The sequence below is a fragment of the Oncorhynchus nerka genome, linkage group LG1 (genome assembly GCF_034236695.1).
Source record: "Oncorhynchus nerka isolate Pitt River linkage group LG1, Oner_Uvic_2.0, whole genome shotgun sequence".
In the NCBI taxonomy this organism is placed as follows: domain Eukaryota; kingdom Metazoa; phylum Chordata; class Actinopteri; order Salmoniformes; family Salmonidae; genus Oncorhynchus; species Oncorhynchus nerka.
The window spans coordinates 34535152-34561954 of NC_088396.1; the positions used below are offsets into that span (position 1 = coordinate 34535152).

At 38.9% G+C, this 26803-nt stretch overlaps 5 protein-coding genes across 5 annotated transcripts in view; all 5 read left to right on the forward strand.

Annotated features, from left to right (window-relative positions):
- The window catches only part of ttn.1 (titin, tandem duplicate 1), a 169639-nt gene that overhangs the window by 29230 nt on the left and 113606 nt on the right, over nucleotides 1–26803 (forward strand). The window contains exons 41-69 of the mRNA XM_065018424.1: nucleotides 11431–11721; nucleotides 11841–12128; nucleotides 12258–12380; nucleotides 12495–12780; nucleotides 12890–13073; nucleotides 13336–13410; nucleotides 13494–13761; nucleotides 13862–13876; nucleotides 14341–14550; nucleotides 14646–14723; nucleotides 14818–14844; nucleotides 15227–15259; nucleotides 15361–15405; nucleotides 15751–15825; nucleotides 16250–16318; nucleotides 16799–16855; nucleotides 17076–17153; nucleotides 17459–17509; nucleotides 17808–17948; nucleotides 18158–18232; nucleotides 18604–18765; nucleotides 19055–19363; nucleotides 19575–19652; nucleotides 19763–19846; nucleotides 23621–23704; nucleotides 23832–23912; nucleotides 24031–24120; nucleotides 24272–24340; nucleotides 25239–25277. Coding sequence (XP_064874496.1) covers nucleotides 11431–11721; nucleotides 11841–12128; nucleotides 12258–12380; nucleotides 12495–12780; nucleotides 12890–13073; nucleotides 13336–13410; nucleotides 13494–13761; nucleotides 13862–13876; nucleotides 14341–14550; nucleotides 14646–14723; nucleotides 14818–14844; nucleotides 15227–15259; nucleotides 15361–15405; nucleotides 15751–15825; nucleotides 16250–16318; nucleotides 16799–16855; nucleotides 17076–17153; nucleotides 17459–17509; nucleotides 17808–17948; nucleotides 18158–18232; nucleotides 18604–18765; nucleotides 19055–19363; nucleotides 19575–19652; nucleotides 19763–19846; nucleotides 23621–23704; nucleotides 23832–23912; nucleotides 24031–24120; nucleotides 24272–24340; nucleotides 25239–25277 — 3465 coding nt within the window. The remainder of the gene's footprint in view (nucleotides 1–11430; nucleotides 11722–11840; nucleotides 12129–12257; nucleotides 12381–12494; nucleotides 12781–12889; nucleotides 13074–13335; nucleotides 13411–13493; nucleotides 13762–13861; nucleotides 13877–14340; nucleotides 14551–14645; nucleotides 14724–14817; nucleotides 14845–15226; nucleotides 15260–15360; nucleotides 15406–15750; nucleotides 15826–16249; nucleotides 16319–16798; nucleotides 16856–17075; nucleotides 17154–17458; nucleotides 17510–17807; nucleotides 17949–18157; nucleotides 18233–18603; nucleotides 18766–19054; nucleotides 19364–19574; nucleotides 19653–19762; nucleotides 19847–23620; nucleotides 23705–23831; nucleotides 23913–24030; nucleotides 24121–24271; nucleotides 24341–25238; nucleotides 25278–26803) is intronic.
- On the forward strand, nucleotides 51–2059 carry LOC135571443 (titin-like). Its single transcript, XM_065017819.1, has 5 exons — nucleotides 51–313; nucleotides 429–710; nucleotides 800–1078; nucleotides 1169–1456; nucleotides 1581–2059. The coding sequence occupies exons 1-5, from the start codon at nucleotides 64–66 to the stop codon at nucleotides 1973–1975; spliced, it is 1494 nt and encodes a 497-aa protein (XP_064873891.1). The 5' UTR covers nucleotides 51–63; the 3' UTR covers nucleotides 1976–2059.
- LOC135571542 (titin-like) lies at nucleotides 2694–3397 on the forward strand. Its single transcript, XM_065018241.1, has 2 exons — nucleotides 2694–2994; nucleotides 3099–3397. Exons 1-2 carry the CDS (start codon nucleotides 2694–2696, stop codon nucleotides 3395–3397), a joined length of 600 nt encoding a protein of 199 aa, XP_064874313.1.
- On the forward strand, nucleotides 3528–6144 carry LOC135571789 (titin-like). The gene is made up of 7 exons (XM_065018713.1): nucleotides 3528–3774; nucleotides 4347–4535; nucleotides 4643–4804; nucleotides 5025–5303; nucleotides 5403–5681; nucleotides 5785–6015; nucleotides 6134–6144. The coding sequence occupies exons 1-7, from the start codon at nucleotides 3528–3530 to the stop codon at nucleotides 6142–6144; spliced, it is 1398 nt and encodes a 465-aa protein (XP_064874785.1).
- LOC135571900 (titin-like) lies at nucleotides 6899–11315 on the forward strand. The gene is made up of 11 exons (XM_065019145.1): nucleotides 6899–7010; nucleotides 7443–7721; nucleotides 7837–8118; nucleotides 8221–8499; nucleotides 8608–8895; nucleotides 9022–9300; nucleotides 9407–9688; nucleotides 9775–10053; nucleotides 10159–10452; nucleotides 10633–10911; nucleotides 11290–11315. The coding sequence occupies exons 1-11, from the start codon at nucleotides 6899–6901 to the stop codon at nucleotides 11313–11315; spliced, it is 2679 nt and encodes an 892-aa protein (XP_064875217.1).

The window sequence follows — 26803 nt, forward strand, 5'->3', positions numbered from 1 at the left end:
TTATTGTGAAATTGTATCAAATATCTCTTCTCAGAACCACCATCCTTCAAAAAGGAATTGCAAATGGTTGAAGCAGTCAGGGGCACTGTTGCTCTCTTCCAATGTGAAGTTGCAGGCACTGCCCCATTTGAATTCAATTGGTTTAGGAGTAAGAAATCACTCGCTTCCGATAGGAAATACAAGATTGTTTCTCAGGACTCGATTGCTTCTTTGGAAATCTGCTCATTTGAAAGTGCAGATGTTGGGGAATATCAATGTGTTGTGTCAAATGATGTTGGTTCAATCACTGCAAAGACAATTGCCAAACAGAAAGGTTAGTTAAAACAAAACACATTCATGGAGGATATTCTTCTTCTTCTTATTCCTCTTACCTATGTATTCCTCTAAATTATAATGACTATTATTGCTATAATTGTAATTTTTTTTAGAACCACCATCATTCGCAAAGAAGATTGAGAACACTACAGCAGTTTTGGGCAGTGCTGTTAAACTGCAGGGTACTATAAAAGGCTCTGCCCCTATTACTGTCAAGTGGATGAAGGATGCTGAATGGCTTAGGGATGATGACCCTAATATCACCATGGCATTTCAGAATAATATCGCCATTTTGACAATAGCAGCTGTTGACATTTGCCATGGTGGAAAGTATACTTGCCAAGCAGAGAATGAGGCTGGTCAACAAAAATGTGAAACCTCTTTAGCAGTTCAAGGTTAGATTCAGAATATTTCACACAAGTATATTATTTTGGGCCACTGTTGATGTTTCAAATCTAAAAATCTTTGTATAATTACATTTTAGAACCTGCTAGAATCTTAGAGAAAGCCGCATCCATCAACGTGACTTCAGGGGAATCAGCAACCTTGGAATGCACAATTGCAGGAAGCCCGGATCTTAAAGTGAAATGGCTCCAAGATGGAAAGGAGATTACAGGAGGTCGAAAATATAAAATCACTCTTAAAGACAATGTAGCCATCTTAAAGATTGTTGCGGCAGAGAAAGGAGGCACATGTGAATACACGATGGAAGTGTCCAACCGCGTCGGAAAAGACCAGTGCTCTTGTTCAGTCACAGTGCTAGGTTTGTTTTGTAGTTTATGCTTTTTCCATAATTACGACTTGAGGAACCACAAGAATGTTATAATGAAACAAGTTATATTCCCCTCAACAGATCGTGTTCTTCCACCATCTTTCACAAAAAATCTTAAGAAAGTTGATGGAAATATTGGTAACAACATTACTATGGAGAGCAAAGTATCTGGATCTCAGCCCATGTCCATCTCTTGGTACAAAGACGATAAAGAAATAACGTCTGGACAGAAATATCAACTTGAAATGAAAGAAACCACGGCTACATTGGGAATAACCCAAATAGAAAAGTGTGATGAGGGAGTATATACATGTCGGGCAACAAATTCTGCTGGATTTAAAGAGAGCAGTGGAACCTTATGTGTTAAAGGTTAGAATAAGTATACTTATTAGAGTAACATAGTTTAATAGTAGTATAATAGTGTTACATTCTTTTGGCCATAATGAAGTTGAACGAACACATTCACATTTTGTCTCTTCCAAACTGATTTTAGAACCTCCAATCTTCACATTAAAACCTGACAACCAAGATGTCGTACCAGGATCTACTGTTGTCTTGAAGTCTGCTTTCACTGGATCAGCTCCTTTTACGATTAAGTGGTTCAGAGAGGACAAGGAGATAACCACTAGAGGCGCAAGTTTTATCAAGAAAGACGCTTCTTCAAGTTTCTTGGAACTTCACTCAGTGAAACCCAGTGACTCGGCTAACTACACTTGCCAAGTGGCCAATGATGCCGGGAAGGTGGCACACTCTGCAGTCTTGTTTGTGAAAGGTGCCTTTTCTTTGATCAATTATGTATATTTTTTTGTACAGCTTTTCTTGATGTTACTGTCTTTTGAAGTAATTGTTATCATCAATTATTTCCAGAACCTCCTCAGTTTTCAATGAGGCTTGAGCCATTAAAACTGGTGAAAAATGGACAACCACTTACATTGACGTGCAAAGTCACTGGCAGTCCTGTGATCAATGTTAAGTGGCTTAAGAATGAGACTGAAATCACTTCAAATGATAAATGCAGACTGTCCTTCACTGACTCAGTTGCTTCACTTGATATTGTGAACTGCTCTGTTGATGATAGTGGAGATTATGTTTGTGCAGCATCAAGTGATGCTGGTAGTGACCACTGCAGCAGCACAGTTACAGTTAAAGGTGTGTATTCAGCATTCACTTTTACAGTTTATCTGTACTATGTTATTGTCTGTGTAGAATAATAACTTTATTTTATCTTTGTTGTAGAACCTCCCATGTTTGTGACAGCTTTTGAGTCCAAAGAAGTTGTGAAAGGGTCTGATGTTATATTCGAAGGACTTATTTCAGGCTCAGCTCCATTTGAAATATCTTGTTATCATGACACCAAGCAGATCAGAAATGACAAAAGGCATAAGATAAATATACAAGATGGTGTAGTCACTCTTCAGATTCTTAAATGTGAGTCTGGGGATGCTGGAAAATACCAATGTAACATAGAAAATGAAGTTGGGAAGACAACATGTGATTGCCAAATTACATTAAAAGGTTGGTTAAAATTCTACATTACATAAATATACTGTAGCTATCTGTATTTGATAGACTGTGACCTGTTGTTATTATTGAATTATATCTTGACATGTATGGTCTTCCTTCAATAGAACCACCCTCGTTTGTACAGAAAATAGAGAACATCAGTTCTTTAGTTGGCTCAGAGATTTCTATGCAGTGCACTTTAAAGGGATCACTGCCCATGACTGTATCGTGGATAAAGGAGGACCATGAAGTTAAAGAAGGCGAACATATACAGATATCTTATGAGACCAGAACGGCAGTGTTAACTTTAAGAAACACTCAGATGAAACATGGTGGAAAATATATTTGTCAGGCACAGAATGAGGCTGGAAGTCAGAAATGTCTTGCCACGCTTACAGTCAAAGGTTGGTTGGATATTTAGGTCTTTAACTTTTGCAATTTATACTTTTTATCACAGTATTGTACTATTGAATAGTGGATTGTTCATTTAATATTTTGTTTATCACAGAACCTGCAAATATTACTGAGCAAGCCAAGTCTATCAGTGTAACAACAGGAGATCCAGCTACTCTTGAATGCAGGTTTTCAGGATCTAAAGTCCTCAAAGCCATGTGGCTGAAGGATGGAAGAGAGCTGACATCAGGTCAAAGATACAAAGTACAGAGCAGAGATAAGAGCTCTGTACTGAAGATACTCTCTACAGTGAAAAGTGATAGTGGTGAATACACCTTTGAGGTTTCAAATGATGTTGGAAGCAGCACTTGTGAGGCTTCAATCACTGTTCTAGGTTTGTTGATCAGTGGATAATTTTTATTTGAATCAATCTTAAATGTATGTATACCCCGCCGTCTTACAGTGTACAACTACTCACCATATACTATTTACTTTTATGATAGATCAAACTATTAAACCATCTTTCACAAGAAGACTGGAGAAAATGGAGAGTATCAAAGGATCTTTTGCCCACTTGGAGTGTCTTGTGTCTGGATCCCTGCCAATATCTGTACTCTGGTACAAAGATGAGAAGGAGATCAAGAGCGATGAGAAACACAAATGCACATTCTTTGAGAACTCGGCATTTCTAGAAATTAGTCGTCTTGATAGTGCTGACAGTGGCGGCTATACCTGCATTGCTAGTAATGAGGCAGGCAAAGACCAGTGTTCTGGTGCCTTGCTTGTGAAAGGTTTGTTAGCTTTGGATTGTCTTTTGATGTTAGATACAGTGTATATCCAGTATATTGGAAGGTAACAGCAACTTTGACAATGCACATCTTCCCCTTTAATCAACAGAACCGCCATCTATTCTAGAAAAACCTGAATCAATGGATGTTTTGCCTGGATCAAAGGTTCAGTTCAATGTCCTTTCGTCTGGCACGCCACCCTTGACCATGAAATGGTTTAAAGACAAGAAGGAGATCTTATCAAGCTCGGATTGCTCTGTGATTAAAGATTACAACTCTACTTCACTGGAGCTCTTCTTTGCCAAAACGTCAGACTGTGGAAACTATGTCTGTGAAATACATAATGACGTCGGCTCTGATGTTTGCCAGGCAAAGCTCTTTGTCAAAGGTTGGCATTGACCTTCAACTTACCTTTGTTAATATAATTGGGCATTTGTATTGACGTTAATATGTATTTACGAATAGTTCATCTTTTTTTGCAGAACCTCCCAGTTTCCTTGAAAAACCTGACAAATTATCAGTTGTGAAACTTAGAGAAAATAAACACTTTGAGTGCCATATTGGTGGCACTCCAGAAATACAAGTGCACTGGTTCAGAGATGGGAAGGAGATAAGTCGCAGTGACAAGTACAAAATGTTCTTCGTTAAGTCTGTGGCGAGCTTAGAGATAATTGGTGCTGATGCCAATGACAGTGGAGTTTACTTCTGTGAGGCCCGTAATGAGGCAGGCAGTGAGAGCTACAGCATGGAGTTAGCCGTGAAAGGTTGGTTTAGCCTACTTCCAGTCCTTTGAGCCAGTAATTCAACATTTTACTCAGATGTTTATTGACACAATCCCCCCCACTCATTTAAACCTGCTTCCTTATTTCAGAGCCCCCAGCATTTATTGGAGAGTTAACGCCTGTTGAAGTCGTGAAGGGCTCTATGACTGTCTTTGAATGCCAAGTGACAGGAACTGGTCCATTTGAGGTTACATGGCACAAAGATAAAAAGCAGATCAAAACCAATAAGAAGCATGCAATTTATGAATATGGTAATGTCATGAGCCTGAAAATACAGGAATGTGATGCTTTAGATGTTGGTGGTTATCAGTGCACAGTTTCAAATGAGGTGGGAAGCTGTTCGTGTAGCACCACAATGTCTATGAAAGGTTAGTCACTTATGATGATCATTATTTCTCTAAGTCAATTTTCACATTGAAAATGTCAGCATTTTCAATTTATTATTCTGATGAAATGTTTTCTTCACATTAGTGCGACCGTCTTTTGTAAAGAAGATGGAAAATGCTTCCTCTGTTTTGGGGAGTGTCGCTACATTTCAGTGTGTTGTGATGGGATCGCCATCTCTGTCTGTACAATGGAAAAAAGATGAGAACTGGATCTTGGTAGATCTTAAAATTGAAAGGATCTTTGAAAATAATGTGGCAACTCTAAGGATTCCGATCTGTGAGGCCTGTCACAGCGGGAAATATACCTGCCAGGTGGCAAATGAGGCTGGACAGGACAAGTGCTTTGCAACCCTCATAGTGCAAGGTGTGTCTTTGCTTGATTTAAATGATGATCAAGTTTAACATTTTGAAGTTGATCGTTACGTTTGTAGCTAATCCTCATGTCTGCTTCATTGTATTTTAGAACCACCTAAGATTATAGAAAAACCAGAGGTGATAAATGTCACTCTAGGCGATGCAGTCAGTTTGGAGTGCAAGGTCTCTGGCACCCCTGAGATCAAAGTAAAGTGGACAAAAGATGGAATAGAACTCACACCCAGCAGGCAAAATAAACTTAACTTTGAGAATAACCTCAGTAGTTTGAAGATTCAGTCTACACAACTGGAAGATGCAGGGGATTACCTGTTTGAGGCGACAAACTCTGTTGATACCTGCAGCTGCAAGGTTAAATTGATTGTCGTAGGTCAGTGCAAAATTGTGCATTTCTCAGTTGTAAAAACATTTGGAATACCAAAGTGGATTTTACTCTCCATTGCTAATGGATTTTTGTTGTTGTTTTGAAACAGAACAAGTCATTGCGCCTACATTCATCAAGAAATTAATGGAGACTCAGGAGGTTTTGGGCTCTGTAGTTTATATGGAATGCAAAGTCGCTGGTTCTTTGCCAATATCAGTGCAATGGACCAAAGACGGCAGTGTCCTTGCAAGTAAAACCAAGTATCAGTTAGAGCAGAAAGACAACACTGTGTCTTTGGAAATTAAGAATTTTGAGGAAGAGGATACAGGGGAGTACTTGTGTAAAATCACAAACAAAGCTGGAAGTAGTGATTGCAGTGGTGCATTAAAAGCAAAAGGTCAGAGTCATACTTTTAGTTTTTACTTTTACTCTTAAATCTTACTCTTACATTTCTCTAGGCACCAGTTGATGAACTCGTCTCTCATGTAATCTTTCTTCCAATGGTTTTTAGTGCCACCGAGCTTTGTATCTGAACCTGAGTCCCAGGCTGTCATTCCCAAAGCCACTGTACACTTCCAGGGTATATTTCAAGGAACACCTCCTTTTACAGTCAAATGGTTCAAGGATGACACTGAACTGATAACTGGACCGTCATGTTCAGTTGGACTGGAAGGATTATCTTGCTTCTTAGATCTTTACTCAGTTGGATTTTTGCAAAGTGGAACGTACTCTTGCCAAGTTAGCAATGACGCTGGCACTGTGAAGTGTACAACCAATTTATTGGTGACAGGTTGGATTATACTCTTTTTTGCCACCCTTCATTTATTTCATTCCATCTCTTTTTTTAATTTTCATCGCTCCTTCATCACTCTGCCTATAACCCATGCGTAACTATTTTTTTCCAGGGCTGTCTTTCTATGTAATATAACAAATGTATTCTCCCATCTAGCGAACCATTGGCTTCCTCCCATCATCATCCCATTCTTTGTTGCTGATCATTTTTCAATCCTTGAAGTTCTCCAAATTCTAACTTCATATTCTTGGGCTTTGCAGAACCTCCTGAATTCGTACTGAAATTGCCACATACAACGTTCGTGAAGCAGGGCGAGCCACTCCATCTTGAATGCAAAGTTACAAGTGCGCCCTCTCTGCGAATGCAGTGGTACAAAAATGACAATAAGATAACAGATGGTGACAACTGTAGAACTTCATTTGTTGACTCAATGGCAGTCCTTGAGCTGTGCTCCACAAGATCTGCTGATGATGGAGTCTACACCTGTGAGGCACAGAATGATGCTGGGGCTGTAAACTGCAGCACCATCATCACAGTGCAAGGTCAGCCACTGTAAAGGGACATTGCCTTTTGCAGTTAATTCATTCTCTATAGCATGAACCTGAATGTATGATTCCTCCTCCCTTTCACTGACAGTGACTTCTTTTTGACATTGCCTTTTGCAGTTTATTGTCTGTGTTATGATGTCAGGTTTTACTTTAAAATAGTTGCAGCATGAACCTCAATGTATAATTATTCATTGACTTTCCCACCCTTTTTAAATTCCATTGATTGTGTTTAATGGTCATTACTTACACCAATCACAGTTAGCATGGACTAAAAAGCATGATCCTTTGAAGCCCTCTTTTCTCTTATGATTGCCAATGTCCACTTGCTTGGGTAGATGCAACTTGTTAGCCCTGGAATCTTGAAACCTGCTTGCCTTGGAATATTTAACTTTAATGAAACTGATCGGCCAATTGTGTTGTTTTTAGATCCACCAAGTTTCATGAAAGTACCGAAACCTGTAGAGGGGATCAAAGGAAAAGATGCTATGCTATACTGTGAACTGAATGGCACAGAACCCTTTAAGATAATCTGGTACAAAGACAAAAAGCCACTTAAGGAAAGCAGGAAATATAAGATGATGAATGAGAGTAGCTCTGCCACTCTCCATATTCTTGCAGTGGACCCCTCAGATGTTGGTGAATATGAGTGCGGGGTCACAAACAAAGTAGGATATGAAACATGCCATACAACAGTTACGCTCAGAGGTCAGTAAACTATATCTTCAATGGATATTCAACATATCTTAGTTATATTCATACATACAACATTACCAATATGATTGCTTCTCCTCACCACAATCAATCCTTTCTCACTATTCAGAAGCACCTGTTTTCGTGAAGAAACTGGTAAACCAGTCAGTCAAATTGGGTGAAGAAGTCACTCTGATGGCCACCGTCAAAGGCTCTCAGCCTATAACTGTTTCTTGGGTGCAAGATAAGGATCATGTTCTTAGGGATGGAGACAACCGGAAAATCACATTTGAGAACAGCGTGGTCACCCTGAAGGTCTTTAAGGCTGACCAAACCACAGGTGGCAAATATACCTGCCAACTCAAAAATGATTCTGGAGTTGTGGAATGTGTTTCCAACCTCACTGTCTTAGGTTTGTAGGACTCCATGTCCCCACTCAATGAAGATTACATTGACATACATTTGGTAAGTTTCTGCTTTCTAAATATGAAGTGTGGTCCTACTTAATTTTCAGAACCGGCTACCATTGTGGATAGTCCAGAGTCATTCAATGTCAAGGCAGGTGATTCAGCAACTCTTGAAGTCACCGTAGCCGGAACACCAGAATTGAAATCTAAGTGGTTCAAGGACGGTGTCGAGCTCTCCTCTGGCACCAAGCATAAGATAACCTTCTCAAAGAATATCTCCAGCCTGAAAGTCCTGTCGACAGAGAGAGTTGATACAGGAGAATACAAATGTGAGGTCAAAAATGAGGTTGGCAGTGTTTCCTGCAAGACAACCCTCACTGTCCTAGGTTGGTACCACTAGTATCATACCTTCCGATTAATTCAATTTGATATTTATAATCCATTGCCATTTTATTACATTTACAATCCGTCATTACTTATGATTTTTTAAACAGATAAAAGGATCCCACCCACATTCATCAGGAAACTGAGAGACACCCATACTATTGTTGGTAAACCTGGTGAAATGGAATGCAAAGTTGCAGGTTCTCCACCTTTCACTATCTCTTGGCACCACATTGGTCAGGAGATCAAGAGTGGACCAAATCACGAGATTATTTGCAGTGACAACACCTGCAAAGTTAAACTGCCAACTCTTAAGTTGTCAGACTCTGGAAAATACACATGCAAAGCCGTTAACACAGCAGGAGCCAGTGAAACAAGTGCTTCTATGATTGTACAAGGTCAGTAGATATGTAGATTTGTCAGCATGGATTTTTATCCTATGGAGAAAAATAAATCCAACATGAGAAGTGGTGTTTCCGAAAGAGAATACTTACGCTATACAACATTTCTTTTTTCTTGTTAAGAACCTCCATCCTTTGTGGAAAAACCTCAGGCAAAGGAAGCTCTGCCTGGTGCAAATGTAACATTTTCAGCAACAGTCCATGGAAGTGCCCCTCTGAAACTTAAATGGTTCAGGGGCACCAGGGAAATAGTGTCTGGAAAGGGCTGTGAAATTGCTCTCCAGGGCAATGCAGCTACTTTGGAGCTATACAAAGTGGCCAAATCAGATGCTGGAGAGTATACATGCCAGATTATTAATGATGCTGGGAAGGAAAGTTGCCCAGTTAATCTGTTCATGAAAGGTTAGTTAACATGGTAATGAATTCTGAAATTACACATTTTTTTCATGCATATTCTAACATACCGAAACTACAGCGATGTTACTGATTTGACTATTGCTCCTCCCAGAACCAGTACAGTTTGTGAAGAAGCTGAAGGACATGTCTTCTGAAAAGGGGAAACCTTTGAAACTTGAATGCACATACAATGGAACTCCCAAAATATTTGTTACTTGGTTGAAAGATGGGAAACAGCTCTATGCCTCTTATCAGTATAACGTGTTGACCACAGAGACTTCCTGCGTCTTGGAAGTACTCAATAGCGATAGCATGACTGCAAGTGGGAAATACTCTTGCGAAGTTACCAATGGAGTTGGAACTGATATCTGTCATGCTCAAGTGACCTTATTAGGTAAAAGCATCTCAATTCATTCATATGCATTCAATCATATCCATTTGATACTTTTTTTATTTAACCATTTTTATCTGTCACTTTAGAACGACCATTCTTTGTTGAGGAACTGGAACCAATGGAAGTCACTTCTGGTGATCCAGTTTGCTTGAAATGCCGCATTGGAGGAACCCCTGATATTAGTGTGTCCTGGTTCAAAGCTGACGGAAAGCTTTGTGCTACCAATACTTGCCAAATGGCATTTTCAAATGGCATTGCGACTTTGATACTAAGCAAACCATCAAAGGTTGATACTGGTGAATACACATGCAAAGCTGAGAACAGAATTGGATCTGCCTCAAACAGCTGCCGCTTATCAGTGAAAGGTGATGCTCGTCTTAGTTTTCTTTGCTTGCTTCATTTTTACCTTCACAAATGTTATGCATGGTAACAAATGTAAACATGCCTTCTGTTTAATTGCTCCATTCTAGATGTCAAAACACCACCTTCCTTCCCCAAGAAACTTACTAGTCTTGAACAGGCTGTAGGACAGCCAGTCATATTTGAGTGTCGTGTTGTAGGATCCTCTCCTTTAGAAGTCTCCTGGCTAAAAGACAATGGATCTTTAAAAAATGATGGAGAATACTTAATGTCTTATGATGATAACACTGCTGCCCTAAAAATTGCACGAGGTGAAATGAAACACTCTGGGGAATACACTTGTATAGCTACAAATAGTGTTGGAACTGCATCTTGTACAGCTAAACTCGAGCTTCAAATTCAAGGTTGGTTGATTTTTTTTACAGATTTCCTGTTCTTGCTAAAGTCTTTCATCGTTAAAAGTATGGCTTCGATAAGCTACAGCAAATACTACCACTGTGTTTGTGTTGAAATAGTCTTTTTTTTCATGCACAAACCATCCTAATAACAGTGATGTAACATAATTTCACTATTGCTCCTCTCAGAACCAGTACACTTCATCAAGAAGCTGGCAGACATTTCAGTCGTCAAGGGCAAACATTTGAAACTCGAATGCACATACTCGGGAACGCCCAGCATATTTGTCACCTGGCTGAAGGATGGGAAACAACTCTATGCCTCTTATCAGTATACTGTGACAACCACAGACACCTACTCTATGTTGGACGTCCTTAACAGTGACAGTTTTGAGGCAGCTGGGAAATACTCTTGCGAAGTTACCAATGGAGCCGGAACTGATATCTGTCATTGTCAAGTAAAAATAGGTACAAATCTTTACAAATCTTCTTACATGTATTTCTTATACATGTTTCAGGTACAGTATTTGATTACTAGTTGTGCAAGGTACAATAAACACTAGTAGGCTGTATGGTTACCATTACTCATTTTTGTAATTTGTTGTATATATGGTTACCATTACTCATTTTTGTAATTTGTTGTATATATGGTTACCATTACTCATTTTTGTAATTTGTTGTATATATGGTTACCATTACTCATTTTTGTAATTTGTTGTATATATGGTTACCATTACTCATTTTTGTAATTTGTTGTATATATGGTTACCATTACTCATTTTTGTAATTTGTTGAATATATGGTTACCATTACCTTGCAATATTTTTGTATTTCCTGTTATTTCAGTACAGTTCCAGAAAAAATATGCCTGAATGCTTACAAATAATATTTGTTATCTACATCTTGCTATAGTGCACCTTATATTTTGATTCAAGGACATCATTTTCATAATTCAACCTATTGATGTATAATTTATTTTGTCACTAGAGCGCAAAATCTCCCCCAACTTCACCAAGAAGCCTGCAGAGACAATGGAAGATACAGAGGGTCATTTGGTGAACATTGAGGGTCGTTTATCTGGATCTCAACCCATTGACATCGTTTGGTCCAAGAATCAGAGTGAAATTCACGCCTCTGATAAGTACGAAATGGAATTCAAGAGCAACGTGGCCATGCTGCATATCAAGAGCTCCCAACTCTCAGACAGTGGTGCTTATACCTGCACAGCCACCAATGAAGCTGGTAGTGCCTCCTACCAAGTGTCACTTAACATTTCAGGTACGTATCTTTGTGTGTATTGTCATATTATATTTGTATGCATTATGTTGCATCACTAGTCAACATTTTTGTGCATGCTTCTATGAAAAAAATCTTTGTTGTTCACTAAACATCACCAGAACACAAGAAGGGCCCAGTATTCGACATCCCTCTCAAACCTGTGACTGTAAACGAGGGTGAGAACCTGAAGCTTAGCTGCCATGTCCATGGAGCCCCTCCTCTGAAGATTAATTGGTTGAAGGAAAGGAAGGAGATAAAATCCTCCACAAACTGTAGAGTTGTTTTTTCTGATGGCACTGCCTCTTTGGAGGTCCTCCGCACATCGAAAACAGATGCAGGGGACTATCTCTGCAAGGCTACCAACGATGTTGGAAGTGAATTTGCAAGGTCCAGAGTGACAATTAGAGGTAACAAGGTCATATTGTGCAAAAGTATTTACTTGACATTCCTATGTTGTATACTGTTGCTGCAATTTGACATGTAATTGTGATTTTCCCTCTGGGCAGCTGCTTGACTGAAATTCTGTTTGATTTCAGAAAAAGAAGTCAAACCTGAGGCCACTGCTGCAGCCCCAGCTCCAGCTCCAGCAAAGACTCCAACAAAGAGATTGGACAACTTGTTCTTTGTAGATGAGCCCCAGAGTGTCAATGTAACAGAGAGTAAGTATGATTAACTTATTCTCAATTACATCTAAACATTTACCTCAACATCCTTAGAAAATACTTTACTGTGCTTGTGCATGATGCCAACTTTATGTTGTTTCTGACTCACAGAGGGCACTGCAACTTTCATTGCCAAAGTTGGAGGTGATCCTATTCCTAACGTGAAATGGATGAAGGGCAAGTGGAGACAGATCACTCATGGTGGTCGCATCACTATTGAGCAGAAAGGCCCAGATGCCAAGTTGGAGATCACAGAAATAACCAAATCTGACTCCGGACAGTACAGATGTGTGGCAACTAACAAAGCAGGAGAAATAGAATCCAGCACTGACCTGAATGTTGACGAAAGGAAAGACACCGGGGGAGTAGATGGAGACTTCAGAGCAAAACTGAAGAAGTATGTGTAGTTGTAAAGAAATATGTAATGCCACCAATAACTTTAACATCTAATGAGAGACACTTGAAATGATTTGAACTACTATATATATCCCTCTCTTCACACACAGGACACCATCCAAACAGAAAAGTCCAAAGAAGGAGGGAGAGATTGACCTCGTGGAGATTCTTAGGGGTGTGGACCCCAAAGACTATGAAAAAGTTGTTAGAGAATACGGAATCACTGACTACCGTTGTCTTCTTCAGGCCATTGAGCAGCTGAAGAGGGAGAAAGAAGCAGAAAGTGGAAAACCGGTAAGATAATAAATAATTGAAATGGCCCATCTAGGACTAAGCATGGATCGACATTGGCACTGGCCCAGGAAAGGTTTCACCCTACAGGGAAGTAAGTCATCCAGGATAACTTACTGCCCACCACAGCTTTTTCATAAGCTGTTCTTGGGGCAGCAAAAACTACTCTGCTTTTATGGATTTATCATAATGTTGAGCCCTGCTGTAAATAACTCTTTATTGTGAGTATGATATATTATTATAACTATACATTTTTCTGATCCAGGAAACTGAGCATGGAGGAGAATCTAAGGATACGGCCAGGTTTATGGCTGAGTTGCAATCAAGAATGCAGGCTGAGGTACTAAATGTTCCTGAATATGTCCACTAAAATGTGTTAGGTTAGACAGAATATCCACTGATAATAATACTTTTAATCTACAGCCTGTCACTCTGGTGAGCGACATCGAAGACCAAGATACCACTCCATTAAGCACAGCAACCTTTGAGTGTGACATCAAGATCAACTACCCTGAGATCACCCTGTCCTGGTACAAGGGAACTCAGAAGCTTGACAACAATGACAAATATGAAATCAGCATTGTTGGTGACCGTCACATCTTGAAGATCAAGCAGTGTCAAACCAAAGACCAGGGCAACTACCGTGTTGTATGTGGCCCACATATTTCCAGCGCCAAATTGACCGTTGGGGGTAGGTACTCATTTATGTTTTTCGAGTCCTCATGAAAGAGATGTACGGAATTGTTTATACTGGGAATTGATCTATTTCTTATTCCCATACTAATTTACAGATGGAGATCAACAAGGTAAGGGACCATAGTTTGAACAAATAGTTTGGATTTAGGATATCATTTAGTTTGCCTCCAGGATATCATTTAGTTTGCCTCCAGGATATCATTTAGTTTGCCTCCAGGCTATCATTTAGTTTGCCTCCAGGATATCATTTAGTTTGCCTCCAGGATATCATTTAGTTTGCCTCCAGGATATCATTTAGTTTGCCTCCAGGATATCATTTACTAACCTCTTTGCTGCTCGTATTGTACATGTCTTTGTTTGTTAGATTGTTCTTGTTCTTTATGTTTGACTTCTTTATGTTTTACTGCATTTAACATAGATTCACTTCGATTAAGATCCCACTTAAGAATCACAATTATATTTGTAATAAATGATTAAGGATGTAACACTTAAGATAAAAAATGTTACTCATAGTTTTAAACAAAACAAAACCAAACTACCAACGCTAAGAGTGATTCCCATGATCTGTTTTTAGCTGGCATAATTCACTTCACCAAACGCATCCGGAGCATTGAAGTGAATGAGAACCAATCTGCTACCTTCGAATGCGAGTTGTCCTTCGACAATGCTATCGTTACATGGTACAAAGACACTTGGGGACTTAAAGAGAGCCCAAAGTATAACTTCAGAAGTGAAGGCCGACGGCACTTTATGACCATCCGCAATATAACCTCTGATGATGAAGGTGTGTAGATTTGAGTCAAGCAAATGTACTTTATAGTCGTACAAATATAAAGATAATCATGAGAAACTCAGCCATCTTCATTACTAATCCTGTAGGCGTTTACTCGGTGATTGCGCGGTTGGAACCCAACGGTGAAGCTAAAAGCACAGCTGAACTTTACCTTTCAGGCAAAGGTCTGTACATTTACTAGCTAGATATGCCTATAGGCATTTATATACATCAATTATTATTCTCGTGTTATAATACCTTTACTTCCTCCTTTCACAGAAATTGAATTAGGAAGGGTTCCTTTTGGTGAGTATTATTTTCAAATTAACCAAATGCCAAATGAACAAATGTAGGACCAAATTTCAAAAATTCCCAAAGACCTTTTAAAGTAAAACCGCACGTCAACCTTGTTTGAACCAGAGTTTATAGGTTGGTCATTGCAATAGAAAACAACTGAAAATAATCACTGTGACAAAATATTTAGTAATTTTCTGAAACCCTTTATACTAAGGGTCTTTATGACATGAATATCAACATGAAATGTAAGGTATATTATTGGACAGGCTTTGTTGGATATGTGAGGTTTTACTGCCATAGCAAATAACCACCCCAATCTAATATTCTGTAAACATTAACCATGTGTATACTGTCAGATTATATGTATACTTATTTATTACAACACCCTTAGATGTCCCAGATTCATCAATACAAGCATACAAAGGTAAGATTGGCACATGTTAATTGTTAAGTTGAACATTTACATAAACTAAACTGGAATCTTTTATGGTACAATTAAGAATTTCTTCCGTTTTTAACCCAAAGAAGAATCAGCTGAATACTATTATGAAGAAAGGACAGAAATGAGAGGTACAATACCTTGTGATTTATCTTAATCCCACATGCGACTTCTAATACTTACTTAAATCCTTCATCCCTAATAAATACCTCATCCCTCATCAAGACCTCATCCCTCATCAATACCTCATCCCTAATATGAAATACTTATCATCCTTTAGTTGGGCCTGTTGTTTGGGCACTTAAACTCATCACAAAAAATCTAACAATCCATCATCACTTCCTTATCATTCATTGTTTTTGTTTATTCATTGTAGTTTAATTGTTTTTAGTGTCACTAGTAAGTTGATGTGTTTATTCTCTCATTCCTACAATGTATTATTACCATTGATTATTATCATTTGATATACTAACTAGAATTTGAGCGAGAAATGCAAGAAAGTTGGGAAATGCAAGAAGAAAAGATAGAACTTCAGTTCTCTTCATACACAGGTATAATAATAGTTTTCTGGAGATAACATGTATTAGTCGATAAAATAACAATAATTACTAAATATCTGCATATGTCAAGAAATCTCTCTGTTTGTCAACTGTAATAGGTTCAAAGGTTGTGTGTGTGTGTGTGTGTGTGTGTGTACTTTATGTATGTCATGTCAATGTTCCCTTGTTTTCTTGTACTAACACTTTCATTTTATCCCTCTTTTTGTGTTTCTTCAGTTGTTGTAATGTAAATTCAGGATCATTGATTAATCCCTAATATCACCATTACATCTATTTAAATGTTGTATGACATTGTTGTTTCTTCCATCCTATTTGAAGATTATTTTTTTTAGGATATGTTGTGTCAGTCCTACATTTGTTAATTTGAACTTCTTTTAAATTCCCTTAGCTAAGTTTGTTCCTTGTTTTTCATCAGGAGAAAGGATACCCGTTGATGAGAGTGTTTCCAAAACTCAAGTGGGAACAAGAGAAGGAGTACCTAAAGGTATTGACACATAAGACAGCTTATGGCTGTGAATTAAACTTGTAAACATGCCAAAATCAATGTTACTTTGTAACTTCTCTTGAAAAATGGCCATTGGGTCTACATGTTGTCAAGGAAAAACACTCCTATATGTGTTCGTCCAACCAAACTCTTTTGTCTGTCCAACTACTGTACATACCTGCTGTCGTCTGTGAGTCTGCCAATGTGCGGCAATATCTATTTGTATAAATATCAATTTAAATGTAAAGTGCTTCATTAACACAGTATTAATGCAACACCAAATTACTGCAGACAAAGCTTTGCAGTAGTATTAGCCTACTTACTAAGTTACTGTGTTTTTGTCTATTGGCATGTAAGGCAGTAGAGTTTTTGCAATAGTATTAGCCTACTTATTAACTTATCCCCTTTGTGTCTACTGGCGCATATGGCAGTAGTATTTGTGCAGTAGTTAGTATTCTAATGAAGGAATTATCTTTGAAGTTCCTGAAGCTTACAAGAAACCTGAGGAAAGGCCATCAGCTCCAGCTCCGACCAAAGGTATTCACATGACCCTGTGCTTCTAAGGTCATTCTTTCCTTTCTCTTTAATTCTATGTTGTTTGTCAACCATTCTTAATGACTGTTCATTTGTGTAAAAAATGTTTGGTTTATGTCAAGTATGTTTGATGTCATCAGTTATGTAGGATGTAAGATCTACAATGTACAGCGTACTGTATGTGCAGAGAAAGACATTTAAACAGAGTCACAATGTTTTCAAGTACCTGAAGCAAGGAGGCCTCATGAAGAAAAGATCACTCCACTGGTTGAACATGAAAAGCCCTGTCCCACTCCTACAGGTACAGTAATGTTGTGTGTTTGTGTTACTTTGTCTGTCCCTCGCTCTTTTCTCTGTCTGTCCTTTGTGTCTTTGTCTGTCCCTCGCTCTTTTCTCTGTCTGTCCTTTGTGTCTTTGTCTGTCCCTCGCTCTTTTCTCTGTCTGTCCTTTGTGTTACTTTGTCTGTCCCTCACTCTTTTCTCTGTCTGTCCTTTGTGTCTTTGTCTGTTGATCTCTTAATGCGAATAGCACGCTGATTTGATTCTTAGCATTTTAAATGTGTTTATTTTTATCAGATAAGTCTAGTACCTTTTTCATTTATCTTAGAAGAATATGTTGAACCAAAGCGGCCCATTTCACGACCAGAACCCAGCAAAGGTATTACACCTTTTTTTATGTCAGCCAATGCTTTATATAAACTGTTTTTGATTCGTCTCATTTTCTGTGTGTGTTGAATGTGTCTGTGGCTTGTCATTGTTTGTGGTTTGACAGTGGTGAAACATACTCACTGTTAGTATCATCAATGCCTGTGAAGTAATTCACTTGAGAGCATTGCATCATTTCTTATTGAACTGTTTACTGTCATGTGTGTATTCTTGCTTTCTCTTAGTCTTACATCTTTTATAAGTATATTCTTTACATTTGCTAATGGTAGTGTTTCTGTATTACCTGAAAGATGTGCCTACACCCATACCTCATATGGCTACTGAGCCCAAAGTGGCCCCTGAGACAAAAATGGCACCTGCAGCTAGGGTTGAAGCTCAACCAAAGCCAAAACCCATTCCCACAAAGACACCAGAAGCTCCTCACCCCAAAGGTACTGTTATATATTGTCTTTATTGCTCTTTCCTACTCCCGTCCTTTTATGACATGTATGCATTCTTTTTGTCCAAGTCAAACACAATGTCTTTATGTCTACCTGTGTTTATTGATGTTTGTAATGAGATATGTATGCATCTGTTTGTTTTGTTTGCTTCACTCTGAATTCATTATTGAGCATTAAAACAAAACAAATGTTCTTTAAAGTTCCTGAGGAATACCCCAAAGCTGAGCCCATTAGAAAGCCAGATTCACCTCCACAAGAGGAAATTTCAAAAAAAGGTAAAGCTTCCAGTTTAGCAAAAATGTTAACTCGTTGCAATATACTTTACATCTTAAGCTGTGTTGTATGTACATGTCTTCTAAGTGTTGTGAACAAGCTATCTATTCATTCTTATTTATGCTAACCTCTTTAGCAGTGTTTTTTTATTGTTCCAAATTCTCCCAAATTACAATTCTTAAATTATCGTATGGATAATTAGCAAGCAATATTCGAATCTGTAGAATCAGCAATCCAAGATTTGTTTGGTTTCCTTAGCCACAGCTTAAACAAATCCAAATATTGGTTTGCTGACTCAATAGGTCCATAGAATATGTGCTTGTAATTTGTGATTTGAGTGAATCATCCATTTAATCACAATGTTCTTAAAAAGTGCCAGAAATAATCATCAAGAAAGAAGAACCCACACCTCAACCACCTGCAGCTAAGGTTGTTCCCAGAAAAGTACCAGAGATCACAGAGAAAGAAGAATCTGCGATTCCACCACCTAAACCTAAAGATGTTCCCAAAAAGACAGACACTACTCCAACAAAAGGTACTTGAAAGTCATATATCCTTGAGGGTATATGTACTCTTCTTATGCAATCCACAAATCTGATTGTTTCTTGATTTAAATAATGTGTTGTTTGCCAGTATGTTGAAGGTTTGTTTGTCAGAACTTGATTTCTGTAAATTGTTGTCTTTTTGTGGTTATTTCTTGACTTAGCATGCTCTTTGTAAATGTGCAAAGCACTCGTTAGAGTGTGATTAGCACATACTGGTTTCTCTTCTTCATCCATCGGTGATTTAAGTAGCAAAAAACAACTGACGAATGTCCTTTTAAGTTATCACGGATGTTAAAACAACGGAGAGGCCAAAGACAGATGCCGATAAAAAGCTGGAAACTAGCAAGCCTAGGCCAGTTGCAGCACTAACTGCACCAACACCAACAGATGCCGATAAAAAGCTGGAAACTAGCAAGCCTAGGCCAGTTGCAGCACCAACTGCACCAACACCAACAGAGGCAGCTAAAAAAACAGCAATGAGCAAATCAGAGCCAGTTGCAGCACCAAAGGAAGAGGCAGTTAAAAAGCCACAGCAAGCAACAAGCACGGCAGAGCCCGTTGCACCAAAGGAAATCCACACAGAGAAAGGTATATATTTCAACGTCTTTGGATATTGAAAATGCTGATATGGTTAAAAAATTGTTTCCTTTCCATTTTGAAATCTTCTTTCATCTTCAAAACTCTTGGTAGTCTTTTGAACAGAATGAATTCCTTAAGATTCTGTTTATATTGTGTTTGTGCTGTCACGCTTGTACTGTATTGCGATTTGTTTGGTAATGTCATGTGTGTCTTAAAAAAGTGAAACAGAAGGATGAGCCGCCTGTGAGAACACCAGTAACTAAACCTAAAAAGGAGGATGAAGTTGCTGCCACAAAAGGTATGCTAGAAACCATGACTTCTCCTAAAGCACACGTTGGTACATACATGATTCTCAGTAACTTTGAGCTCCTTTTAGTGATTGCTTTTATTATTAACTTGTTTGAATAGAAGTCCCCCAGAAACCAGAGAAAGTTACTCCAGCTGCAAAATTAGAAGTAACACCTAAGCCCAAAGAAACTCCTGAAGTAAAAGGTATTGTACTGCATTACATGTGTTCTACAATTCTACATTCTAAAATGCAGTCATTACAGATCATTTGAAAGTCACATTTTGATATACATTGCATTCGGAAAGTATTCAGACCTCTTGACCTTTTCCAAATTTTGCTACTCTACTGGCTTAAAATTGATAAAATTGTTATTTTTATTCATCAATCTACACACAATACCCCATAATGAAAAAGCAAAATCAGGTTTAGAATTCTTAGCAAATTAAAAAATAAATAATAATAATTCACATTCACATAAATATTCAGACCCTTTACTCAGTACTTTGTTGAAGTACCTTTGGCAGCGATTACAGCCTTGAGTCTTCTTGGGTATGATGCTACAGGCTTGGCACATCTGTATTTGGGGAGTTTCTCCCATTCTTCTCTGCAGATCCTCTCAAGCTCTGTCAGGTTGGATGGGGAGCATCGCTGCACAGATATTTTCAGGTCTCTCCAGAGATGTTAGATCGGGTTCAAGTCCGGCTTCTGACTGGGCCACTCAAGGACATTGAATGGCCACTCCTGCATTGTCTTGGTTGTGTGCTTAGGGTCATTGTCCTGTTGGAAGATGAACTTTCACCCCAGTCTGAGGTCCTGAGCGCTCTGGAGCAGGTTTTCATGAATGATCTCACTGTACTTTGTGCCGTTCATCCCCACAGCATGATGCCGCCACCCCCATGCTTCACCGTAGGGATGGTGCCGGGTTTCCTCCAGACATGATGCTGCCACCACCATGCTTCACCGTAGAGATGGTGCCGGGTTTCCTCCAGACATGATGCTGCCACCACCATGCTTCACCGTAGAGATGGTGCCGGGTTTCCTCCAGACATGATGCTGCCACCACCATGCTTCACCGTAGAGATGGTGCCGGGTTTCCTCCAGACATGATGCTGCCACCACCTTGCTTCACCGTAGAGATGGTGCTGGGTTTCCTCCAGACGTGATGCTGCCACCACCATGCTTCACCGTAGAGATGGTGTCAGGTTTCCTCCAGACATGATGCTGCCACCACCATGCTTCACCGTAGAGATGGTGCTGGGTTTCCTCCAGACGTGACACTTGGCATTCAGGCCAAAGAGTTCAACCTTGGTTTCATCAGATCAGAGCATCTTGTTTCTCATGGTCTGAGAGTCCTTTAGGTGCCCTTTGGCAAACTCATAGCGGGCTGTCATGTGCCTTTTACTGAGGAGTGGCTTCCATCTGGCCACTCTAATGGTTGTCCTTCTGGAAGGTTCTCCCAACTCCACAGAGGAACTGTAGAGCTCTGTTAAAGTGACCATCGGGATCTTGGTCACCACCCTGACCAAGGCCCTTCCCCTCCGATTGCTCAGTTTAGCCGGGCGGCCAGCTCTAGGAAGGGTCTTGGTGGTTCCAAACTTCTTCCATTTAAGAATGATGAAGGCCACTGTTTTCTTGGGGACCTTCAATGCTGCAGACATTTTTTGGTACCCTTCCCCAGATCTGTGCCTCGACACAATCGTATCTCGGAGTTCTATGGACAATTCCTTTTATAGACAGGTGTGTGCCTTTCCAAATAATTTCCAATCAATTGAATTTACCACAGGTGGACTCCGATCAAGTTATAGAAACATCTCAAGGATGATCAATGGAAACAGGATGCACCTGAGCTGAATTTCCAGTGTCATAGCACAATTCAAAAAACCTGTTTTCACTTTGTCATTATGGGGTATTGTGTGTAGATTGATTTGAGAGAAAAAAATATTCAATCCATTTTAGAATAAGGCTGTAACGTAACAAAATGTGGAAAAAGTCAAGGGGTCTGAATACTTTCCGAATGTTATTCAAACACATTCACATCTTCCAGGCAACCTTTTATGTAAAAGTGTCTCTGTGTTTTACTGTCATCTTCTTAGTCACCGCTGTATGGTGCAAATCTTGAATTCATATATTCTTCTTGTGCAAATCTTGAATTTGTGTTGTCTTTAAAGCCATCACAGTTCCTTCAACAACTGAGCTAACTGTAACAACAGAGACTGAAGCAAGGAAAGATGTTTCAGTGAAGAGGGATTCAGTGACTGAACAGCTGAAAGAAGTTTCACCAAACCTTAATTCAGCTTCTGAAGTGTGGCAAGAACTTTCAGTGAAGAAGACTTCAGTAACTGAAATGAGACAAGAAGTTTCAGTTAAGAGGGATTCCGTGACTGAAACATGGCAACAAGTTCCAGTGCAGAGGGATTCTGTGACTGAAGTGCCACAAAAAGTTTCAGTGAAGGTGGATTCAGTGGCTGAAAAGAGGCCAGAAGTTTCAGTGAAGAGAGATTCAGTGACCGAAGCACGGCAAGTAGTTGCAGTGAAGAAGGCTTCAGTAACTGAAGTAAGGCAAGACGTTTCAGTGAAGAGAGATCCTGTGACTGAAGCAGGGCAAGTTTCACAGAGAACAGGTTTCATTGAGAAAATTTCCCTGGCAGAGGAAGTTAGTTTCAGAGAAGAGGTATCATATGGAGACAAAGCTATGATATATGAGAGAGAAAAGGAATTGACTCAGATAAACGTAAGGGATGATATTTATTTAGAAGAGGAAGATATACAACAAACTGAGATAGTAAGGCAAGAAGTTCCAATAAAGACAATAGATGATCAACCAATTCAAGCCATTGTTGCAAAGAAAGAGGAAGATGCAACCCAAAGAGAAAGTGTTAGACACATTGACCCAGCGACAGTGGTTCCACCAAAGAAATCAGCTACTCCTACCACTAAGAAAGAAGCTATCTTAAGTATAAAGGTTATTCCTCAAAGGAAAGTTGTCTCGCCTAAGGTAGAAGCCATTCCTTCTAAGAAAGCTGTCTTATCTGAGGTAGAAGCCATTCCTTCTAAGAAAGTTGTCTCACCTAAGGTAGAAGCCATTCCTTCTAAGAAAGCTGTCTTATCTGAGGTAGAAGCCATTCCTTCTAAGAAAGTTGTCTTATCTGAGGTAGAAGCCATTCCTTCTAAGAAAGCTGTCTTATCTGAGGTAGAAGCCATTCCTTCTAAGAAAGTTGTCTCACCTAAGGTAGAAGCCATTCCTTCTAAGAAAGTTGTCTCACCTAAGGTAGAAGCCATTCCTTCTAAGAAAGCTGTCTTATCTGAGGTAGAAGCCATTCCTTCTAAGAAAGCTGTCTTATCTGAGGTAGAAGCCATTCCTTCTAAGAAAGCTGTCTTATCTGAGGTAGAAGCCATTCCTTCTAAGAAAGCTGTCTTATCTGAGGAAGAAGCCAATGCATATAAGAAAGCTGTTTCACATAATGAAGATGACATCCCGTATAAAACTAAAATATCACAGAAGACAATCAAACAAAAGGAAAAAGAAGAAGAAGAGAGAGTTCAGCCTCCAACACCTCACAAAGGTATTTAATCTGAGGGCCTCATTCTTATATATTGTCTGTCTGTCTTTGTGTATTCTTCTTACGTCTTTCCTTGTTGGACTGTATATTGTCATGACTAAATCTTTGTGTTGTCTAAATATTGCATAATACTTTTTCTTGTCCAGACCAAAGGGTCGCCCCTGAAGTGGTCCCTGTTTCAATTACAGATGATACCACTCGTCCACAAGGTACTAAAGGGACTCTTACATCTTCATCAAAAACTAAACTAAACTCTTACATCTTCTTGTTGTATTGTGTTTTCCTAAGTGTTGTCCTTAATGTTTCATGTCTCAATCTTCTTCAATCTGTTTCATTGTGTCAGTGTTTGTTTACAAATCTTAAACAAACCAAAATAGTTTTTTCTTGAATGTGACATTGGTGTACTTGTATTTAAAGAACCACCAGAGGAGAAGAAAATCTCTCCTCCAACACCAAAGCCTTCCCCTGCTCCCTATGTAGAAAAAGTATCATCCCCTGAAGGTAGTGTGTTTGTGTCATGCATGTTGTCTTCCTCAAATGATAGTCTGCTCTTTCAGTGTTTCTTTAATGAGTCTTTGGCCAAAGTGGTCAGTTCTTGATTGTGACCTTGGGGTACTTGTCTTTAAAGCGACACCAGACAAGAAAATCTCTGCACCGAAGCCAAAGCCTTCAGATGCCCCCCGTGTGGAGAAAGCTTCTCCCCCTGAAGGTAGTCTCTTATGTTTTTGTCATTCATGTTATGTTCTGTCAATGTTTGTGTTTGTTTAACAACTCTTAGCTCAAGCTGTCAGTTCTTGAATGTGACCTTAGAATACTTGTATTTAAAGTGAAACCAGTGCAGAAGAAAGCCTCCCCACCACCTCAGATACCAAAGCCTTCACCTGCTCCTCTTGTAGAAACAGTGTCTCCTACTGAAGGTAGTGTTTCTGATGTTTGTTTCAATTTAGTTTTTTCTTAATGTCTATCTGCTCTATTAAATGTTTGTAGTTGGTGAGCAAATTTTAGCTCAAACACTCTTGATTGTCCTGATTATGACCTTTGGCATATTTGTATTTAAAATGTCACCAGCTGAAAAGAGATCCTCCCCACCGATGAAAACGCCTTCACCTGTTTCACCTAGTGCTTCACCCCCTGAAGGTAGTCTTTCTTGTTTCTGCCATTCATGGTGTGTTCTTCAAATGTCTGTTTGCTCTTATTGACAGGTTCCTAAGAGCATGTGAGCCTCACACATGCTGCACTTAAGTAGTATGAGTGAACACACCTGTATGTATACAACATGTATACTTGCATTTTACACTGGCACTTAGAAACCACATTTTATGTTGCTTCGTTTGTCTGTCTACTCTACAGCATACTTTTAAACCTTGTTAGAGGTTTATCTGTTTGTCTTTATCTCATGATACCTACTCACTTGAAGTGTGTACTTCTAACAAAATGTGCATGCTTGATAGTGCTTGCTTAGAATAAAGACACTTCTACACTCTACTAGTGTAATAACTAACAGTAGTTACCCTGTACAGGCTAGTAAGTACATGCAGTACTCTTTTCTCAGAAAATATTGGCAATAGGGGTAAGTCGCATGCAACTGCCTGTACTTACACACCTGCTACAGAGTCATTACATTTCAAAAAGACTTCACCAATGTGAAAAGGAATACATTGCTCAAATCATCAAAAGTCAACATATTGCATGACACACTTCTTCCTCTAACCCAAATATTGATACCCCTGCTTCTTGTAGTGTATATATGTACATAGTACATGTTTGATGTATGTGGCTGTAAGAGATGTGTATAATCTTTATGACATGGGTAACGTCCAATGTATGTATAGTGTATATGTTGAGTGTGTAATGTACAGTGTTAATTGTATACAGCTATACTGTGTGTCGAAGTACATTTTCCCCTCTTATAGGACAGTTTATCACATCCTATCCTAGTGATTAGCCACAAACGTATGGGTGCTTTCCCGAATCCCTTACAATATATTTTCATCCTATACCTTAACTGGAATCTTACATTCCTACATTCCTACAGATAAGGGCCCTGTAACAGCACCCGGGGGAGCTGGCAAAGGTAAGATTGCAACAATACATCAAAGGGTAGAACACAATAACAATATATCAAAGGGTAGTACACAATAACAATATATCAAAGGGTAGAACACAATAACAATATATCAAAGGGTAGAACACAATAACAATACATCAAAGGGTAGAACACAATAACAATATATCAAAGGGTAGAACACTAACAATACATCAAAGGGTATAAAACAATAACAATATATCAAAGGGTAGAACACAATAACAATATATCAAAGGGTAGAACACAATAACAATATATCAAAGGGTAGAACACAATAACAATATATCAAAGGGTAGAACACAATAACAATATACCAAAGGGTAGAACACTAACAATATATCAAATAATTATTTTTAACCTATTAATGCAAAACATAGATAGTAAACAGATTAAGAGATCAAACATTAAAAGATAGCTTCATCATTTGATCAATGAATTACTCATTTAAATACATGATAGATACCAGTTTACTTTACTTGGGAAAATGTCTGTTTAACTTGTCTGTTTGAAAATATGTCCCGTGAACTGTCCTAAATCTTTTGTTGCTGAGTGAATGTGGAGTGTACAGTATTGCTGTAAAATGTTTAATATTGGAGTCCTTTGTTGTTTTGTGATGCAAATGAATAATTGTTGGTCGTTGCTCTCTGTCTTAAACAAAATCTTACTACTTCAGCAAAAACAACTGCGGTGCCAACGATTATTAAGAAAAAGGGTAGAATTCCTGTTCTGAAGGAAGAAAAACTTGAAATGCCAACTTTGAAGAAAGTGACCAGAATTTCAAAGGACACTGAGGAAGAGCAGGATATCATTAAGCTGAAAAGGGTGCCACAGATACCCTCAGAAGAAGAGACAGTTGAACCGGAGGTTCCGACCCAGGAAGCCTCAAGGACCATAGTTGTTGAAAGTTACGAGAGAGAGGAGTATATGTTTGAAACAACAGAAATAGCTGAGAGAACCTCAGTATACGTTAAGAAGCCAATTGAACAGGTGGAGTTTCACAAACCTAAAGAAGTTGCATCAAAAGATTCTACTGAGGAATCTTTGGTTCACCTGAAAAAATCCCAAAAGGTTCTGAAAGATGTCCAAGTAGAGGAGAAAATGGGTTTGAAGAAAACACCAAAGTTGCTGAAAGAAGAATCACCTGGCCAACCTAGTTTATCTCTGAAGAAGGTATCGAAATTGCCATCAGACGAGAATGAGCAAGAAACTGTCAAGCTTAAACCATTTGAAAAACCTGCTAAACCGGGAACTGTTGAGCCAGAGAAAGACAAAAAAGACACTGAATCCAGAGCTGCTTATGATAGAAGTGAGAGACCACAAAGAGATGAAGCAGTTAAAGAATCCATTTCTGCTCCTATGAAGAAATCTGAAACCATCTCAAAGGATACGAAAGAGCCACAGGCAGCCAAATTTAAACCAGTGGCCAAAGCTCCTGAAGATGAACACGTCGAAGAGTTTGACAAACCACTGACAAAGGTGAAGACAATTCCTTGCAGGAGCAAGAGAAGGAAGAA

Excerpts from the sequence above, each read along its gene's own strand:
- LOC135571900 (XM_065019145.1), top strand. The coding sequence starts at position 6,899 with ATGGCAGTCCTTGAGCTGTGCTCCACAAGATCTGCTGATGATGGAGTC. Across the intron at positions 8,500-8,607 it reads GACAACCCTCACTGTCCTAG|ATAAAAGGATCCCACCCACA; the intron begins GTTGGTACCACT and ends TTTTTTAAACAG. Across the intron at positions 8,896-9,021 it reads TGCTTCTATGATTGTACAAG|AACCTCCATCCTTTGTGGAA; the intron begins GTCAGTAGATAT and ends TTTCTTGTTAAG.
- LOC135571443 (XM_065017819.1), top strand. The coding sequence starts at position 64 with ATGGTTGAAGCAGTCAGGGGCACTGTTGCTCTCTTCCAATGTGAAGTT. Across the intron at positions 1,079-1,168 it reads TTGTTCAGTCACAGTGCTAG|ATCGTGTTCTTCCACCATCT; the intron begins GTTTGTTTTGTA and ends TCCCCTCAACAG. Across the intron at positions 1,457-1,580 it reads TGGAACCTTATGTGTTAAAG|AACCTCCAATCTTCACATTA; the intron begins GTTAGAATAAGT and ends AACTGATTTTAG.
- LOC135571789 (XM_065018713.1), top strand. The coding sequence starts at position 3,528 with ATGGAGAGTATCAAAGGATCTTTTGCCCACTTGGAGTGTCTTGTGTCT. Across the intron at positions 3,775-4,346 it reads TGGTGCCTTGCTTGTGAAAG|AAATACAAGTGCACTGGTTC; the intron begins GTTTGTTAGCTT and ends GTGGCACTCCAG. Across the intron at positions 4,805-5,024 it reads GCATGCAATTTATGAATATG|TGCGACCGTCTTTTGTAAAG; the intron begins GTAATGTCATGA and ends TCTTCACATTAG.
- LOC135571542 (XM_065018241.1), top strand. The coding sequence starts at position 2,694 with ATGTATGGTCTTCCTTCAATAGAACCACCCTCGTTTGTACAGAAAATA. Across the intron at positions 2,995-3,098 it reads TGCCACGCTTACAGTCAAAG|AACCTGCAAATATTACTGAG; the intron begins GTTGGTTGGATA and ends TGTTTATCACAG.